Here is a 20,370-nt window from a genome sequence, read left to right on the forward strand (position 1 = left end):
GAAAAGAGTGTGCAACCTGGTACTGAATGTGTCACTGTCTGTCACCTTGATGAGTCAATACTCTTGACCTTGAAGTTGCAAACTTTTATTCAAAGGCTAGGTTGTGGAAACCTCATGATGGTTACAGGGAGAATTGAAATAGCCTAAACCTTTCGATGTTACATTGAGCTGGGTGAATGGAATATGAATGACAGTCATTCAATATGCTGTAATAGAAATAAGACCATGCTCATAAAAAAAACAATTAACCTCCCTTTGGGGGATTTTGGAGATCTGGTCATCATTTAATTAAGGGCACTCTCCGTGAATACGGTGGGCCAGCTGGATGTCCTTGGACATGATGGTCAACCTCTTGGCATGGATGGCGTACAGGTTGGTGTCCTCGAATAGGCCGACCAGGTAAGCCTCTCTAGCCTCCTGCAGGGCCATCACGGCGGAACTCTGGAAGCGCAGGTCGGTCTTGAAGTCCTGGTCGATTTCTCTCACCAGGCGCTGGAAGGGCAGTTTGCGGATGAGCAGCTCAGTGGACAACACATCCGCCACGCTGATCCTCAACACAGGGGCCCCTCAGGGGTGCGTGCTCAGTCCCCTCCTGTACTCCCTGTTCACTCATGACTGCACGGCCAGGCATGACTCCAACACCATCATTAAGTTTGCCGATGACACAACAGTGGTAGGCCTGCTCACTGACAACGACGAGACAGCCTATAGGGAGGAGGTCAGAGACCTGGCCGTGTGGTGCCAGGACAACAACCTCTCCCTCAACGTGATCAAGACAAAAGAGATGATTGTGGACTACAGGAAAAAGAGGACCGAGCACGCCCCCATTCTCATCGACAGGGCTGTAGTGGAGCAGGTTGAGAGCTTCAAGTTCTTTGGTGTCCACATCACCAACAAACTAACATGGTCCAAGCACACCTAGACAGTCCTGAAGAGGGCACGACAAAACCTACTCCCTCTCAGGAGACTGAAAACATTTGGCATGGGTCCTCAGATCCTCAAAAGGTTCTACAGCTGCACCATCGAGAGCATCCAGACTGGTTGCATCACTGCCTGGTATGGCAACTGCTTGGCCTCCGACCGCAAGGCACTACAGAGGGTAGTGCGAACGGCCCAGTACATCACTGGGTCCAAGCTTCCTGCCATCCAGGACTTCTATACCAGGCGGTGTCAGAGGAAGGCCCCAAAAATTGTCAAAGACTCCAGCCATGCTCGCCATAGACTGTTCTCTCTGCAACCACATGGCAAGTGGTATCGAAGTCTAGGTCCAAGAGGCTTCTAAACAGCTTCTACCCCCAAGCCATAAGACTGCTGAACATCTAATCAAATGGCTACCCAGACGATTTACACCTTTTACACCGCTGCTACTCTCTGTTGTTACCATCTATGCAAAGTCACTTTAATAACTCTACCTACATGTACAACTAACCAGTGCCCCCGCACATTGATTCTGTACTGGTACCCCCATAGCCTCATTATTTTACTGCTGCTCTTTAATTACTTGTTACTTTTATTTCTTATTCTTATCCGTATTTTTTAAACTGCATTGTTGGTTAGGGGCTCTAAGTAAGCATTTCACTGTAAGGTGGACACCAGTTGTTTTCAGCGCATGTGACTAATACAATTTGATTTGGTCTTCAACGTCACCGACGGCCACTGGCACGCACATTTTTTCATGGGACCTCTTGAGTGCATGCTCTTGTGTGTCATTTTTTTTTTAAGCACAATTTATGGGTATAATAGGAAATACCACAGGCATCTCCTGAGTTTCAAGTTTATGGAAGCTTACAATTTATCCTACCATTTCTACGGGTCTGCTGCCAGTTATGATTATTTTTATATGTGCATTTTCGTGTAACAGTTTAATTTCAATAATACTGTTTTCGTTTCTCAAAGTCAATGTCACGTGATTAATCATACAAAATAGTAAAAGTAAAATAGTAAAAGTTCAAATTCAACTAAGGGAAGAGCACCAGCTTCACATGGACACATTGATACACTGTGATCCATTGGCTGTAAGTAAAATACATAGGCCTAAAGTCGACAAATATAAACAGTAGATACAATCCTGATGAAAATTACGGTTCTTTCAATCACATTCATCTATACGCCGCGTGTCTGCCTCACTTTCCATCTGTCTTGACTGGAGCTATTGCTAGTGAAGTTCAGCATTGTATCAACTAGCCTATTCCAGGCCCTCAGAGTTTCCTACGCCACTGAGCTCGGGACAGACAGGTGTTTTTTATGTTTCCACTGGATATATGGGATCATCAGATCATGATATTTTGCTCTATCACACCGAGGCTTGGTGATTGTCGAGGCGGGAGTGTTGGATTTTTTTTTTTTAATACTGAGGAACTATCATGCACAATGTGTGTTTAAAAAAAACAGACTTGGTTGACTTACTGTGTGAGGTGAAGAAAAAACCGGACTTGGTTGACTTACTGTGTGAGGTGAAGAAAAAAACGGACTTGGTTGACTTACTGTGTGAGGTGAAGAAAAAACCGGACTTGGTTGACTTACTGTGTGAGGTGAAGAAAAAACCGGACTTGGTTGACTTACTGTGTGAGGTGAAGAAAAAAACGGACTTGGTTGACTTACTGGGTGAGGTGAAGAAAAAAACGGACTTGGTTGACTTACTGTGTGAGGTGAAGAAAAAACCGGACTTGGTTGACTTACTGTGTGAGGTGAAGAAAAAACCGGACTTGGTTGACTTACTGGGCGAGGTGAAGAAAAAAACGGACTTGGTTGACTTACTGTGTGAGGTGAAGAAAAAACCGGACTTGGTTGACTTACTGTGTGAGGTGAAGAAAAAACCGGACTTGGTTGACTTACTGTGTGAGGTGAAGAAAAAACCGGACTTGGTTGACTTACTGTGTGAGGTGAAGAAAAAAACGGACTTGGTTGACTTACTGGGCGAGGTGAAGAAAAAACCGGACTTGGTTGACTTACTGTGTGAGGTGAAGAAAAAACCGGACTTGGTTGACTTACTGTGTGAGGTGAAGAAAAAACCGGACTTGGTTGACTTACTGTGTGAGGTGAAGAAAAAAACGGACTTGGTTGACTTACTGTGTGAAAACGGAGAAACTCAGCTTATTAGTGGTGTGTTAAGACAATCAGAAATCAGACATTGACAGATAGGCACTTTCCTACATGTGCATGCATTCTGGAGAGAGACGCACCATATCTTTGCTACACACCCCTCCCCTTCTTCTTGATGCAACATTTTAAATTATACTCGAGACACATTATCTTCATAAATATTTTAGACGCTTTTCATTGACAGCCGCAACTCAACCAGACCTATTGCCAGGCACACTACCCAAATTGCGGTGTTCCCAAATAGGCATAGGCTACATTACACACTTGTAATTTGAAACAATCGATAGCTATTTAAAAAAAAAATGTATCTAATGATGCTCTGTGGCTAAATCATGCTCCCGGGTGAAGTATTTTGAATGATTTCATTTAAACAGGAGTAATTATATAATTTGGGCGAAACATTAGGGCAAACCTTAGGGCAATCCAGCATCATAACAGTGCACTGTGCACTCGCCAACTTTCCTTTCCAATTCGCAAGAGGCTCTGAAACCAGAGATCTGAATATAATGACAAGATGTTCATGTCTCTGCCCTAACAATGGGAGTCTTTGTCCCAAAGGTGGGAAGGCAGGCGACAAGCTTAGGTCTGTATATTATTCCAGTTGAAACGCAATGGGTATTTTGGGTTTATTCTGGACAGATTTTGGCTAGAGTGAGCCCTTTCGCTTAGCCTCTTCCTCTCTGCTGAAACTATGTCACCGGAGAAAGCATCCGTGCAAGCGAAACAGCACCCCTTTGTATGTAGCCCACGTATTTGATGCTGTGTGGACAGAAATAGTAAAACATGCCATACTCTTTTGGTCCAGACAGCATCAGATACATGGTCTACACCTACTGAGACAGAGGGGCGTTGTTTCGCTCGCCCGTATTCTTTAACTGAAATTGATGCATCTTTCTGTCGGCGCATGTCTCGGTCAAATAAATGATCAATATTTCAATATGAGGTACGGTAGGACGGGCCAGGCCCAATGTTATAGTAACAAATTATAAAACTACTCGCTATAAGACCTTCCTTATAACTGTAAAATATATATGTTCATATTTAGTACCATTTCATAGAACTGATAACAGAGAATGTTCTGCCCTGTCCTCTGAGCAGTGCGGAGACACCATTTTGTTTTCTGTACTCCCTTAGAGTCCTGGCTGAACACTGACCCAGCCTAGGGCCATCACAATAGAATGGAAATTATGAAAGTTTCCACTTTTCAATCCATAAATTACATGCCTTTAGTGCAATGTAAAAATTTCAGGGTCAAAAAAGTGTTTATACTGAGTCTTGGTGGCACCATTTTTTTTGATGCTCTAGTATTGCTCAAGCATTAATATGTCAGTTAACCAGTCTCTAAATTAAAAATGTTCTGAATGCTGTTTGGTACTGTGCATGGCGTTCTTTCAGTGAGACAGATTCCATCACAGTAATTCTAAGCATTCTGATGAAAATACTTAACAAAAAGGTGGAATTAAGTCTACATAGTTGTGGAATATGAATCAATAGGTAATGGACATTTTACAACATATTGTTAATATACTGTATTTGGCATTGCCCACTTTTGATGCATGTTTGAAGGATAGTGAGGTCAATTTGTCAGGTGATGTTTGCATGATCAGGCGTTATCATTTGACATTTGGTGGTTTCACTGCCAGCTGAGTCATCCATTCTTCTGGGCATGATAGGGCACATATCAGTTTCTCACAGTTAAACAGATCAAAAGTCAAATGAATAGCCATGATGAGTTCACATCTGCAGTATTTAAACAGGGCAGCTTCTTTTCTCAGTAAGTGAATCCATCCTGGGGTATCCAACACCTGCACTAATCCTGTTTGATATGCGTAGGCTTTACACATTTTTTTGTGAGATTGGAGAACACATTGGGAGGGATCTTAGACCATTCCTCTATATATAGTATTTCCATAGGCATTTAGACAGGTTACCTTGGCATTCTTGGTCACAGGGATTATGGTGGTCTGCTTGAAACATGTAGGTATTTCATACTGGGTCAGGGAGAGGTTGAAAATGTCAGTGAAGATACTTGCCAGCTGGTCAGTGCATGCTTTGAGTACACGTCCTGGTAATCCGTCTGGCCCTGCGGCCTTGTGAATGTTAACCTGTTTAAAGGCGTTACTAACATCGACTACGGAGAACATGATTGCAGAGTCGTCCAGAACAGCTGGTGGTCTCATGCATGGCTCAGTGTTGCTAGCCTCGAAGCGTGGATAAAAAGCATTTAGCTCGCCTGGTAGGCTCACGTCACTGGGCAGTTCACGGCTGGGTTTCCCTTTGTAATCCGTGATAATTTGCAAGCCCTGCCACATGCGACGAGCATCAGAGCCGGTGTAGTAGGATTCGATCTTAGTCCTGTATTAACCATTTGTTTCCTCAGTTCCTTTCAAAACACATCGGAGTAGAGGTTCCAAGGTCTCCCACTCGGACCTCCTCCTCGAATGGCCTTTGATAGGAAATGAAAAGGGACAAAAGGGTGCAAGGATTTAACAGCTTGTACATTTTCTGGCAGACCAGAGTGAACTGATGTGCAGTGGCTTGCCCTGGTTCTGTCTTCCTCATCCATCCAATCAGTTGGTTCGTGAGGCAATGCACCCACCCTGCTCAGTCCTATTCAGATCTCAGACCACGCAGAGCACTGGAGTGGGGTGAGAGAGAGGGGGAGGCCTCTTCTGTAAGGGAAATTAAACAGAGCTGCACATAGCTCATGGCTGCATCTACTCATCTCTGTGGCTAGAAGTGGCTGTTAGGGTTGAGAGAATAGGTCAGGCTATTGTACTAAGGATGTTGTTGTCCTCATGAAAATAAAAATCACTTGGAAGCACACAACAGTGTTCAGGTTTATTTTGTTACTTTGAACTGTTCTCTCGATCCGGCACATGGCATGTGGATGTGAGCACATGACACCTAAAGAACATATGATTGTTCTGAGCTTTTTTAGTTGACTTGTTTATATAAACCTTATCTGATGTGACAATGGCGCAGTGCGTGGTGCTTATCATGAGCACTGGTGCCTATAGTCTGTTCTGTCTTTTCAAGGAAAATATGCTTTTAGCACGCTGAACACTTGTTGCTCCAGCACAATGTGCACTTGTTTATTTTGTGAAATATAGATGCAATCCTGAAAAGCTTATGCTATTGCACCAAGACTTAGAAATGGTAACGAAGGCATACTGTAGGATACCTGTAGGTTGGTCCTATACATAGGGTTAGGGCTTTTATCTGACCACATGACCTAACCAGGAAAGACTCTGTGCCCTAACTATATAGCCCATAACTAGGACCTAGAGGTTTTAGTATCACTTTCTATGAAGCCCATATGCATTATACAGCATTATACTCATAATGCATAATGATAGAGTAATACTGCAATATAAGAATATTTATAGACACACATAAAAACTCATATAGACTCATAATTCTGCATATAAATACTCCTAATGCATTATAAGCATACTCATAATCACTTGTAATATACAGCAACATAGTGCTTCATAATTGCTGGTCATTTGTTGCTCAAGGATCATACAGCATTATAATGACCATCAGTGTGATGCATTTCAAACGTTTTTGTCAATGAGCAGCACATCATTGTTACTGCGTTTGGGCTCCCGAGTGGCGCAGCGGTCTAAGGCACTACATCTCAGTGCAAGAGGTGTCACTACAGTCCCTGGTTCGAATCCAGGCTGTATCACATCCAGCCGTGATTGGAAGTCCAATAGGGCTGCACACAATTTGTCCAGCGTCGTCCGGGGTAGGCCGTCATTGTAAATAAGATTTTGATCTTAACTGACTTGCCTGGTTAAAAGAAAAATCACAGTCTTTGTTATGATGTGTATTAGCATACTTATAAGCCACTATAAAATTGCTTTAGGTAAAGTGATGAAATGTCTAAGGCAGACAGTTATAATACACCAGAGGTAGGCAACTAGATTCAGCCGCAGGACAATTTTTGTCGGAGTGGATGGTCGAGGGCCCGGAACATAATTATAATAATTTGTACACTGCAAATTGACCCCAACTAAGCCCAAAAATAAATTTTATTTGAAAAAAACAATTCTAATCAAATCAAAGTTTATTAGTTGCGTACACAGTTTAGCAGATGTTATAGCAGGTACAGCAAAATGCTTGTATTACTTGCTCCTAACAGTGCAGCAAAAAGTACACAAGTAATAATCAAAAACTAGAAACAGAAATACACTGTATCACTAATCCAAATGTGATCTATGCGTATATACACCAAAGATATATACAGTACTAGGATCAGTATATATACAGTATGATATGTACAGCAGCATATATAATGCAGCAAGCTATGCTGAGAATCCAGTGTATAAATAAACAGTGTAACAAAATACCAATGTAGGCTACAGCAGTAGATATATTAGAATGAGCTATGTGAAGAATATAGTATGTGAATACACAGTGTGAAAAACAGTATAAAAGAAACGGTTCAGTGTATGATATTTCTATATACATGGGACAGCAGCGTTGGCTGTGTGTGTGTGACAATCATTTAATACCTTGATTACATTGAGGCATTATCACATATGTCTCTTTTTTTTATTCATGGGAAAATATTTGCTAAATTAAACACATTTTTAGCAGAATTTCTTTTTTCACAAAAAAACATTGGGGGCAAAACAAAATCACTCGGCAGACTTTCAAGGTGGATGGTGGCGCCATCGAAGTAATCGTACCACAAAACTCTTAAAAGAACACCTGAGAGTAGTTGAATGGGAATACTGGCTTGCAAGAAATCACAGATACACAAATATAATGTGCATGAGTGTCAGTGACTTTGCACACAGTGTAAGCTAATGCCTTTTCCAATAAAAGTGAGAAAGCTCTGAGGAATTTCATCCTTACATCAAATCAAACCAAATCAAGCTTAATTTCTAATGCACATTTCAGACATCAATGCACTGCAACGCGCTTCAAATAAAAAAAAACTATTTAAAAAATAAAATAAAAACAGAAATACACTATCTGTACAATAGTCTTTGGACACCCCATTCAAATTAATTGATTTGGTTATTTCAGCTACACCCGTTGCTGACAGGTGTATAACATCGAGCACACAACCATGCAATCTCCATAGACAAACATTGTCAGTAGAATGGCCTTACTGAAGAGCTTAGTGACTTTCAACGTGGCACCATCATTTGGAATGAGATGTTCGACGAGCAGGTGTCCACATACTTTTGATCATGCAGTGCATTTACTACACAACGAAGAGGATAAAGAACAAAAGAATACCAATAAAAAATGGAGTGAAAAAATATCACCTTAAGGAAAAGCAATGCTAAAAAGGTGTGTTTTAAGACCTCTTTTAAATACGTCCACAGTTTCTGCCCCTCAGGTTTTATGGCAGGCTATTCCAGAGGCAGGGGGCAAAGTAATAAAAGGCTGATCTCCATTCCTCTTGGTCCTAGGCTTTGGGATAGTTAAAAGGCCAGTGCCAGAGGACCTGAGGATCCTACTGGGTACTTACCTCAAAAGCATGTCTGATATGTATTGGGTTGCACAATCGTGAATTGATTTAAAAACCAATAGAATTACCTTAAAATGAATTCTAAAAATCGCAGGCAGCCAGAGCAGAGACTTTAAAACTGGTGTAATGTGTGCTCTCTGTCTGGTCTTGGTCAGTACCCGTGCTGCAGCATTCTGTATGTTTTGCAGTTGAGCAATGACTTTCTTGGGTAGACCAGACAGAAGATCATTACAGTAGTCAAGCCTGCTTGTAATAAAAGCATGGATGAGGCTATCTGTATCAGCCTGAGATAGAAACGACCGCACCTTGGCAGTGTTCCTCAGGTGGTAAAAAGCTACATTGGTCACAAACCCAATGTGTGATTCGAAATTGAGTTCAGAATCTAAAATGACACCTAGGTTTTTTACCTGGTGTTTTATCTTTATTGCCCGTGAATTAAATGTGCGGACAGATTCTCCCCCTGTGCTTTGGCTCCAATATAAAGTACCTCAATCTTGTCTTGATTTAGCTGGAGGAAGTTGTGAGACATCAAGTATTGAAATCACTAATACAGTCTAATAATTTATCTGTGGAGCAAACATTTTCTCCATGACACAGAAAATCATTGCTGTCTGGTTGGTTGGTAGAAATCATAATCAGATAAACAACTTTTTAATCTTCCACCCCAATGGCCTTGAGACTTTTTTTATATAAGGTTGTTATGGAAACCATATTTGAAAACAGTTGTGACCAAGTTTCAGCCTCCTGGCATGAAAATATAGCTCTATGGCCAAGCACACCAGTGGTGTGAGACTATTCTCTGAACAGCTTCTACCCCGAGCTATAAGACTGCTAAGCAAGACTACTAAATAGCTAATAAAATATCTACACGGACTACCTGCATTGACCCTTTTTTGCACTAACTCTCTTGCATTGACTCTATGCACACACACTGAACTCTACTCACACACTCACACACTGACACCCCAACATACACATTCACACACCAGAATGCACGCACGCACGCACGCACGCACGCACGCACGCACGCACGCACGCACGCACGCACGCACGCACGCACGCACGCACACACACACACACACACACACACACACACACACACACACACACACACACACACACACACACACACACACACACACACTTTCACCATATATACGCTGCTGCTAGTCACTTTTCCCCTACCTATATGTACAGTACATAGATACCTCAATTACCTCGTACCCCTGCACATCGACTCAGTACTGGTACTGTGTATAGCCGTTTATAGCAGTTTATGGTGTATTATTTATCTCTGCCTTAGGCATTTCATCACTTTACCTAAAGCAATCAAAGATGAATTTACAGTGTCTTATAAGTATGCTATAATAAAGATTTTGATTTAGTAACAATGATGTGCTGCTCAATGACAAAAGAAATTGAAATGCATCACACTGGTGGTCATTGTAATTATGATTACACTTACAATGCATTAGGAGTATTGGTTAATGGAATTATGAGTCTATATATGAGTCTATAACTATACTTATACTGCATTACTACTCTGTCACATGAGTACAACTATAATGCTCTATTATGCATTATGCATATAGTTTCATAGAAGGGTAACCAAGGTTTTTTTCTGGGCAGGTCACAGGGCCATGGAAAATTCAGGGACCTTCCTATATGGCAAACTCCATTCAACCCTGTCTGGCTCTATCTTTAGAGTGGACATTGAGCACATTCACATTTACCCTTCTTTCTGGCACATGAAAGCCCTCTAAAAAATCTACCTGATTTATGGCCTGACAGCATGTGTCTGGCCATTACTCTGTGTATCCGATCCCCTGGAGTCAAATGTACTGTAGGTTGTGCACGGTCTCAACTCCACTCCAATTCCTCACAAGAGCCCAGCCTGCCTGAGTCAGGTGCTATGAAATAATTTAAGGACATGCTTGTGTCTTTCCTGTGTATTGTTTGTGGAGGAAGGCTTTATGGCTTAGATTAATTTCAAGGTATGAGCTTTGAAAGTGCGTAAATGGATGTTATGGCTTTTGGCACTGTATGCAGGTCTATGCTGGCATGCATGTTTTCTCGGTGCACACATAAGCTAAGTCCTTTTCCAATAAAAAAAGGAAAAACTCTGGTTGGTTGTTGGAAATCTTCCACCCAAATGGCCAGAGAGAGCCCTGCAAGCTTGAGACTTATTAATAGCAGGTTGTTATGTAAACCATATTTGGAAACAGTTACGGCCAAGTACCAGCCTCCTGGCATCAAAATATAGCTCTTTGGCCAAGCACAACAGTGGCAGGTTTGGCGTTGAAAGAAAGATGCATATGCAGAAAATAACCCCATACCTACTGTAAAATATGGTGGTGGATCTTTGATGTTATGGGGCTATTTTGCTTCCACTGGTTCTGGGAACCTTGTTAAGGTCAACAGCATCAGAATCTTAACCCAGTACCAGGACACTTTAGCCCAAAACATGGTTGCCTCTGCAAGGAGGCCCGAAACTTGACTGCATGTGAATATTCCAGCAAGACAATAACCCCAGGCACATCAAAATACACAAAGAAATGGTTAATTGACCACAATATTAACATTTCGCAATGGCCATCTCAGTCCCCGGATTTGAACCCCATTGAAAACCTGTGGTTAGAATTGAAGAGGGAAGTCTAGGTTTCAAGATCAAGTTTCAGACGAAGGATATTAAGGATCTGGAAATATTCTGTATGGAGGAATGGTCTAAGATCCCTCCCAATGTGTTCTCCAATCTCATAAAACATTTTAGAAAAAGGCTCTGTCCCATTATTCCAGCAAGGTGAGGTAACCTGTCTAAGTGACTATCTCCCCGTAGCACTCACATCTGTAGCCATGTAATGCTTTGAAAGGCTGGTCATGGCTTACATCAACACCATCATCCCAGACAGCCTGGACCCACTCCAATACGCACACAGCCCCAACAGATCCACAGATGACGCAATCTCTACTACGTTTCACACTGCCCTTTCCCACTTGGACAAAAGGAACACCTACGTGAGAATGCTGTTCATTGACTACAGCTCAGTGTTCATCACCATAGTACCCTCGAAGCTCATCACTAAACTAAGGGACTGAACGCCTCCCTCGGCAACTGGATCCTGGACTTCCTGACGGGCCGCCTCCAGATGGTGAGGGTAGGCAACAACACATGCGCCACACTGCCCTTCAACGTGGGGGCCCCTCAGGGGTGCGTGCTTAGTCTCCTCTTGTACTCTCTGTTCACCCATGACTGCGTAGCCGCAAACGACTCCAACACCATCATTAAGTTTGCCAATGACACAACAGTGGTAGGCCTGATCACAATGACAATAAGACAGCCTATAGCAAATAGGGTCAGAGACCTGCCAGTGTCAGTAAGACAAAGGAGCTGATCGTGGACTACAGAAAACGAGCTGTTGTGAAGTGGGTTGAGAGCTTCAAGTTCCTCTGTGTCCACATCACTAAGGATCTATCATGGTCCAAACCCACCAACACAGTCGTGAAGAGAGCCTGACAATGCCTCTTCTACCCTCAGCAGGCTGAATAAAAAGTTATACAGCTCCACCATCGACAGCATCTTGACTGGCTGCATTGCCGCTTGGTATGGCAACTGCTTGGCATCCGACCGCAAGGCGCTACAGAGGGTAGTGAGTATGGCCCAGTACAGCACTGGGGCCGAGCTTCCTGCAATCCAGGATCTCTATACCAGGTGGTGTCAGAGGTAGGCCCAGAAAATTGTCAAAAACTCCACCCACCCAAGCCACAGACTATTCTCTCTGCTACCGCATGGCAAGTGGTACCAATCCCCCAAGTTTGGAACCAACAAGACCCTGAACAGCTTCTACCCCTAAGCCTTAAGACTTCTAAACAAGATTGCTAAATAGCCAATCAAATGGCTACCTGCATTGACCCTTTTTTGCACTAACTCTCTTGCACTGACTCTGTGCACACACTGGACTCTACTCACACACTCACACATATTTACACTGACAGCCCAACACACACACACACACATAGACGCACGCACAAGCAAACACACACACACACACACACACACACACACACACACACACACACACACTTTCACCATATACGCTGCTGCTAGGTATTCGGAGTGGGCCTCTAGTCAGACTCAGGAGGAAGACACGCTATCCACCGCTTCCGAGTATATTACTCGCTAATGTTCAGTCTCTGGACAATAAAGTAGACAAGCTCAGGGCGAGGATCTCCTTCCAGAGAGACATCGGGGACTGTAAGATACTCTGTTTCACAGAATCATGGCTCTCTCCGGATATTCTGTCTCTGTCCATAAAGCCAGCTGGGTTCTTAGTACATGGCAGACAGGAATAAAGAACTCTCCAGGAAGAAGAAAGGCTGTGGTGTATGTTTCATGATTAACTACTCATGGTGTGACTGTGATAACATACAGAAACTCAAGTCCTTTTGTTAGCCCGACCTACAATATCTCACAATCAGATGCCGGCCGTATTACCTCCCAAAATAATTATCTTCGGTTATAGTCACAGCCGTGTATATTCCCACTCAAGCCAATACCACGACGGCCCTCAAGGAACTACACTGGACTTATGCAAACTGGAAACCACATATTCTGAGGCCACATTTATTGCAGCTGTGGACTTTAACCAAGCAAATTTGAGGAAAACGCTACAGAAGTTCTATCAACACATTGACTGTAGTACTCGCGCTGGGAAAACACTCGACCACTGCCATTCTCTCTTCCGGGATGCCTACAAGCCCCCCCCCCCCCCCCCCACCACCCTTCAACAAATCAGATCACGACTCCATTTTGCTCCTCCCTTCCTATAGGCAGAAAATCAAACTGTAAGTACCCGTGCTAAGGTCTATTCAACAATAACATAACATTGATGTATACATGGAGACGGTGACTTAGTTCATCAGGAAGTGTATAGGGGATGTAGTTCCCACTGTGACTATTAAAACCTACCCAAACCAGAAACCGTGGTGGCAGCAGATGGCAGCATTCACATTAAACTGAAAGTGCAGAGAACCACATTAAACCATGAAAAGGTGACTGGGAATATGGCAGAATACATACAGTGTAGTTATTCCCTCCGTAAGGCAATCAAACCGGCAAAACATTGGTGCAGAGACAAAGTGGAGTCGCAACTCAACGGCTCAGACACGAGACGTATGTGGCAGGGTCTACAGACAATCACCGATTACAAAGGGAAAACCAGCCACGTTGCGGACACCAACGTCTTGCTCTCGGACAAGCTAAACACTTTCTTCGCCCGCTTTGAAGATAACACAGTGCCATAGACATGGCCCGCTCCCAAGGAATGTGGGCACTCGTTCTCCGTGGCCGACGTGAGTAAGACATTTAAGCGTGTTAACCCTCGCAAGGCTGACGCCTCAGACGGCATCCCTAGCCGCGTCCTGAGAGCATGCGCAGACGAGCTGGCTGGAGTGCTTATGGACATATTCAATCTCTCCCTATCCCAGTCTGCTGTCCCCACTTGCTTCAAGGTGTTCACCATTATTCCTGTATCCAAGAAAGCAAAGGTAACTGAACTAAATGACTATCGCCCCGCAGCACTCACTTCTGTCATCATGAAGTGCAGGGCTCTCCAGGGGGCACAACGCATCACCGCATCAACGCATCACCGGGGGCACACTGCCTGCCCTCCAGGACACCTACAGCACTCGATGTCACAGGAAGGCCAAAAAGATCCTCAAGGGCATCAACCACCCGAGCCACGACCTGTTCACCCCGTTATCATCCAGAAGGCGAGGTCAGTACAAGTGCATCAAAGCTGGGACCGAGAGACTAAAAAACAGCTTCCATCTCAAGGCCAGTTAAATAGCCATCACTAGCCGGCTACCACTTGGTTACTCAACCGTGCACCTTAGAAGCTGCTGCCCTATGTAACATAGACTTGGAATTACTTTAATAATGGATACTAGTCACTTTAATAATGTTTACATACTACTTTACTCATTTCATATGTTAATACTGTATTCTATTCTACTGTATTTTAGTCAATGCCACTCCAACATTGCTCGTCCTAATATTTATATATTTCTTAATTCCATTACTTTACTTTTAGATGTGTGTGTATTGTTGTGAATCGTTAGAAATTACTGCACTGTTGGAGCTAGGAACACAAGCATTTCGCTACATCCGCAATAACATCTGCTAAATATGTGTATGTGACCAATAAAATGTTATGTTTATTTACCCCTACCTATACAGTATGTACAGTACATATCTACCTCAGTTACCGCGTACCGCTGCACATCCACTCGGTACTGGTACTCCCTGTATATAGCCATCTTTATTTTCTTCTCCCTATAAATAGCCATGTTATTTTGACTCTTTATTTTGTATTTGTTATTCACTGTGTCTCTATTTACATTTTGTATTTTATGTTTTATCTTATCTTTAACTCTGCATTGTTGGAAAAGGACCCGTAAGTAAGAAGTTCACTATTAGTCTACACCTGTTGTCTACAAAGCAAGCACGTGACGATTACAATTTGATTGATTGATGTTGAAAGGTATTGAAAACAGGGGTGCCAATAATTTTGAGAATTGTTTTATTTAGTTGTTAAACAAGTCGCTTTCACTGAGGAGTTGTAGTAATATATCACGTTTTTTTAAGCATACAGTATAGCTCAGTATTTGTACTGATTTTTATACAGTCTTTTTTGCTCCTCTTTATCAAGGGCGCCAATAATAATGGAACTGACTGTGCATGGTTAGAGTAAATGCTTCCATACTAATGTACGAGTGAATAAACAGATTATAAAATGGATACCACCACCCCACTGCCCTTGACAGTGGTCAAGGAGTAGTGACAAAGGGTACTGTAGAATGAACATGTTATTCAGTAGCTTCCAATGCTTATTGAAAAGAAGAGGGCATGCACGACATTCCAACGATGCACGACTCCGGGCACATTTTTGTTATCTGCCTGTGGCGAGATAGAGTTATAAAACCCATTTCCTGCTTGGACTTAGATCAAAATTGCTATCTCTCAGGACAGGTAAAGGCCTGAAAACCAAACAAAGAAATCAAATCCACACCCACTTTCAGAGTCTGAGCTAGATCACACCATTGACACGGTTGGATGGATGACATTAATTCAACAGTTTGATGGTGAAAGGAGGATCTAGACATTCTGTCATTTTCTTCATCTGACACGAAGTCTGCCTAAACAAGACTCATTCATTTTGAGGCACACGTCTGAATGAATCATTTTTAGAAACGGGAACGTTTCCAAGACATGTCTGTCATTCCACATTCATCATTGCCTCTGTGGCTGGGCAGCACAGTCAGAAAGGATAGAGTGTGCTCAGTGAAGAACACATGCTGGGAATGCACTTGCTTAGTCACTCACTCACACCCATCCCTTTAAGTGCTGTGCAGGCCTGAGGGTGGAGCAGATGGTGCTCTCAGATTCTGCTCTTAAAGGCTGGTCTGCCTCTCTCTCTCTCTCTCTCTCTGTCTCATCTGCTGTTGTGGGTACAAGAGTGCAGAGAGTCAGGTCGTGTCAAAACAACAACAAGCCTTGCTTTACACCTTAACCTTTATGTCCACAAGCTACAAAACGTCTGCATCAAAGAGGGAATAAGGTGAATACTGTACTGTCATCTCCACGTAGACAAGATCTGCTGCATCACAGATTGGTGATAGGTCTCCTGTTATCCCACATCCACCAACCACCCCCCCTGATTCTCGATCTTGCCCAGTTATAGAGGCTGTTTTCCTGTCTGAGCTCGTCATCTACTGTGTGTTTGCTTAATCAGGAAGCTCTTGTTTTGTGGTGTGCACACCACTGGTAGACATGTAAACATCACTGTGGATAAGTTATTTTGACTCTCTGTGTCACGCCCTGACCTTAGAGATCCTTTTAATTCTCTATTTGGTTAGGTCAGGGTGTGACTAGGGTGGGCAATCTATGTTTTCTATTTCTTTGTTGGGCTGGTATGGTTCCCAATCAGAGGCAGCTGTCTATCGTTGTCTCTGATTGGGGATCATATTTAGTCAGCCTTTTCCCACCTGTTGTTTGTGGGATCTTGTTTTTGTGTAGCTGCCTGTGAGCAGCCCAGAATGTCACGTTTCCTTTTCTTCTGTATTGTTTTTGTATTGTTGTACGTTTCGTTGGTTTCTCTTTCTTGGTTTGTTGCTGGTTATCATTAATAAATATGATTAACCTATCCCACGCTGCATCTTGGTCCGACCACTCTTACAACGACGAGCGTTACACTCTGTAACATAGTGATGGCTTTTGATGGCCTTCGATACTGTACACCATAAGATGTATTTTTCAGTTGATAGCTGTTATGGTATGAAATGTATTTAGGTTATGGGGTAGCTAAGTGTAAAAACTCAGCTCATCTCCTTTCCAAGACCCCAACTGTCTTTTGATTTTCTTATTGAACCAAGGTCACGCCAATCATCATCATTTTATTAGCCAATAAGCAGCCTATTTTCCCGGCACTTAGCATAGGACTCTACCAGGCAGGGCCTCAGTCAGTCAGTAGTTTCTATTATGATGACCAACCGGTTTACCCTCCTGCTTATTCTACCTCCTTAAAGAGAAATTGCTTTTCTGTTCTGATGTTTGTTGTGTGTGCAGCTAAATAACCCAAATTAGTATCAGAGTGGTGTTGTATGTATGTGTGTGTGTGTGTGTGTGTGGATCTTCATTAAACCCTTGAACTGGAACTACTGCTTCCTGGTGTTCTGAACGGACACCCTGTGGTGGTTGCTACCGGCCTAAAATCAAGCACCTATGTTTTTATCCCTTTTTATTTGTCCTACGAATTCATAAACAACCCATATTTTTCACTAAGGCTATATGCTAACTTTTACTATGATAAAAACATATATTGCATAATCTGTACTCTGTAGGTGTCACGTTCCTGACCGGTTTTCTGTTATTTTGTATGTGTTTGACGGTCAGGGCGTGAATTTGGGTGGGTAGTCTATGTTATGTGTTTCTATGTTTGTTTAAGGGTGACCTGATATGGCTCTCAATTAGAGGCAGGTGGTTTTCATTTCCTCTGATTGAGAGTCATATTAAGGTAGGTGTTTTCACATTGTTTGTTGTGGGTGGTTGTCTCCTGTGTCTGTGTCTATGTACTTTGCGCCACATGGGACTGTTTTCGGTTTGTTTGTTCGGTTGTTCGGTTGTTCGGTTTATGTAGTCTGTTCCTGTTTCATGCGTTCTTCGTGTCATGTAAGTTCTTATGTTCAGGTGCGTCTACGTCGTTTGTTGTTTTGTAGTTTGTTAAAGTGTTTTCGTGTTTTTTCGTCTTTTATTTAATAAATCATGTCATATCAAGAAGCTGCATTTTGGTTCAATCCCTGCTCCTCCTCTTCGGATGAAGAGGAGGAGGAAAGCCGTTACAGTAGGCTGTTATTTATACCCAGAACACGTGTTACAGTTGACTGTTTATCATTACAAGTCATGTCAAAAGAGAGCTTATCCCTCTGGGCAAAAACTGGTTGAATCGACATGGTTTCCATGTCATTTAAACCAAAAAATTCAATGTGGAAAACTGATTGGATTGGAAAACAATCATCAACATAAGGGAATTTCTTATTTTTTTACCCGACTTTTAACCTAAGGTAGTTTAGCACTCAATGTACAGTACCAGTCAACGTTTGGACACATCTACTCATTCCAGGCCTTTTCTTTATTTTTACTATATTCTACATTGTAGAATAATAGTGAAGACATCAACACTATGAATTAACACATATGGAATCATGTACTAACCAAAAAAGTGTTAAACAAATCAAAATATACTTTATATTTTAGATTCTTCAAAGTAGCCACCCTTTGACTTGATGACAGCTTTGCACACTCTTGACATTCTCTTAACCAGCTTCATGAGGTAGTCACCTGGAATGCATTTCAATTAACAGGTGTACTTTGTTAAAAGTTCATTTGTGGAATTTCTTTCCTTCTTAATTCGTTTGAGCCAATCAGTTGTGTTGTGACAAGGTAGGGGTGGTATACAGAAGTTAGCCATATTTGGTAAAAGTCCATATTATGGCAAGAACAGCTCAGCCCGGCTCAGCCCGGCCTCTATCTACAAAGAACATGACTCTGCTGATGATAGGATCCAGTGACTGGTTATCATACAGCTCCTTGTGTGTAAGGACAGGTAAAGGGCTCTGACCCATGGACATCAACTTCTCAAGGTGCTGCACATGTGAAACGGCCCTCACTGTGGCACCATCATCCCATCGGCGATGGGCATGGAGGACAGCAGACACCTCTTCACAGGAAACCAACCCACTGACATCGTCTCCAGCTCTACTCAACTCACTCCCAGGAGCCATAGACGTTCCACAGCCAGCCTCGGGCTGCTCACAGGAGAGACGGAACATGTCTTGTACATCATCCAGTCGGAGACCTCTGGCTTCCTCCAGCAGGACATCATATGGAATTCTTGTCAGTCGGTGCAGAACTTTGGAGCGGACAAATGGCTCTCTGCTCAAAGCATCAGCAACGACATTCTTGGGCCCTGGTATGTACTGGATATCAAAATCAAAAGGTGCCAGCTTTGCAACCCATCTCTGCTCACATGCATCAAGTCTCGGCTTTGTAAGAATATATTTGAGTGGATTGTTGTCGGTCCACACCGTAAACTTATGCCCTCGCAGCCAATGGCTGAACTTATCATGAATGGCCCATTTCATGGCTAGAAATTCCAGCCGGTGAGCAGGATACTTGGATTGTGCATGATTAAGAGATTTACTAGCAAAAGCTATTGGCCTGGCTATGGCCTTCCCATCTTGCACTTGGGATAGTACAGCTCCCAAACCACTAGTAGATGCATCAACAGAAAGCAAAAATGGCTGAGAAAAATCTGGATGAGCCAGCAGTGCCTGGTCAACTAGTGCTGCTTTCAAACTTCAAAAGCGAGTTGACATTCGGCAGTCCAGTCTGCAGCAGTGAGCCTGCGAGAGGGACCAGGCCTCTTTCTGCCCTTGCCTCTCCTAGGCTTCTTCTGACCTGTAGTCAGCTGAAACAATGGCCTAGCAACCATGGAACAATTCTCAATGTAGTGTTGATAGTATACTACCATACCAAGGAAAGAACGGATTTTGCTAGGAGACGGAGTGACACCATCAGCTTCCATCATCTCACTCTCAGTCACATTCAAAATGGTTTGAACCTTAGCAGGATCAGTGGCTACGCCCTCCTGAGAAATGATGTGGCCCAAAAACTTAACAGACCTCCTCAAAAACTTGCACTTAGACGGAGACAGTTTAAGATTGTGCTCCTGCAACCGCTGGAAAACCATCTCAAGTCTCTGCAGACTCTCTTCCTCCGTCTTAGCAAAAACCATCAGATCATCCAAATAGCAAAGGAGACTTAGAAAGTTTTGGTCCCCAAAGATGGTCAGCATCATTCTCATAAAAGTAGCTGGGCTGTTGCAAAGGCCCTGAGGCAAACGATTGTACTCGTGCAGACCTAAAGGAGAGGAAAAGGCAGTGTATTTCTTATCCTCTTCATGCAGTGGCACATTGTAGTACCCAGATGTCAAGTCCATTGTGCTGAAGAAGGCATTACCTCCCAGCGCCGCCAGTACATCAGCCTGATGAGGCAGGGGATGAGCATCCTTCACTGTGCGGGCGTTTAACCACCTAAAGTCAGTACATAGACGCAAGTCCCCATTCTTTTTCCATACCAGCACCAATGGTGAGGCATACTCGCTGCTGGATTTTCTGACGATTTCCTTTTCCTCCATATCATCCAGTGTTTCCCTGAG

General features: G+C 43.0%; 1 protein-coding gene across 1 annotated transcript; it reads right to left on the reverse strand.

Annotated features, from left to right (window-relative positions):
* Window positions 1-288: 288 nt before the first annotated feature.
* On the reverse strand, window positions 289-18,897 carry LOC120029675 (histone H3.3-like). The gene is made up of 2 exons (XM_038974952.1): window positions 18,821-18,897; window positions 289-544 (listed from the first exon to the last, which is right to left on the reverse strand). The coding sequence occupies exons 1-2, from the start codon at window positions 18,895-18,897 to the stop codon at window positions 289-291; spliced, it is 333 nt and encodes a 110-aa protein (XP_038830880.1).
* Window positions 18,898-20,370: the final 1,473 nt, after the last annotated feature.

Source organism: Salvelinus namaycush, chromosome 35 (assembly GCF_016432855.1).
Source record: "Salvelinus namaycush isolate Seneca chromosome 35, SaNama_1.0, whole genome shotgun sequence".
NCBI lineage: Eukaryota > Metazoa > Chordata > Actinopteri > Salmoniformes > Salmonidae > Salvelinus > Salvelinus namaycush.

Excerpts from the sequence above, each read along its gene's own strand:
- LOC120029675 (XM_038974952.1), bottom strand. The coding sequence starts at position 18,897 with ATGTCAGTGGGTTGGTTTCCTGTGAAGAGGTGTCTGCTGTCCTCCATG. Across the intron at positions 545-18,820 it reads GATGGGATGATGGTGCCACA|CGTGGCGGATGTGTTGTCCA; the intron begins GTGAGGGCCGTT and ends GTTGAGGATCAG.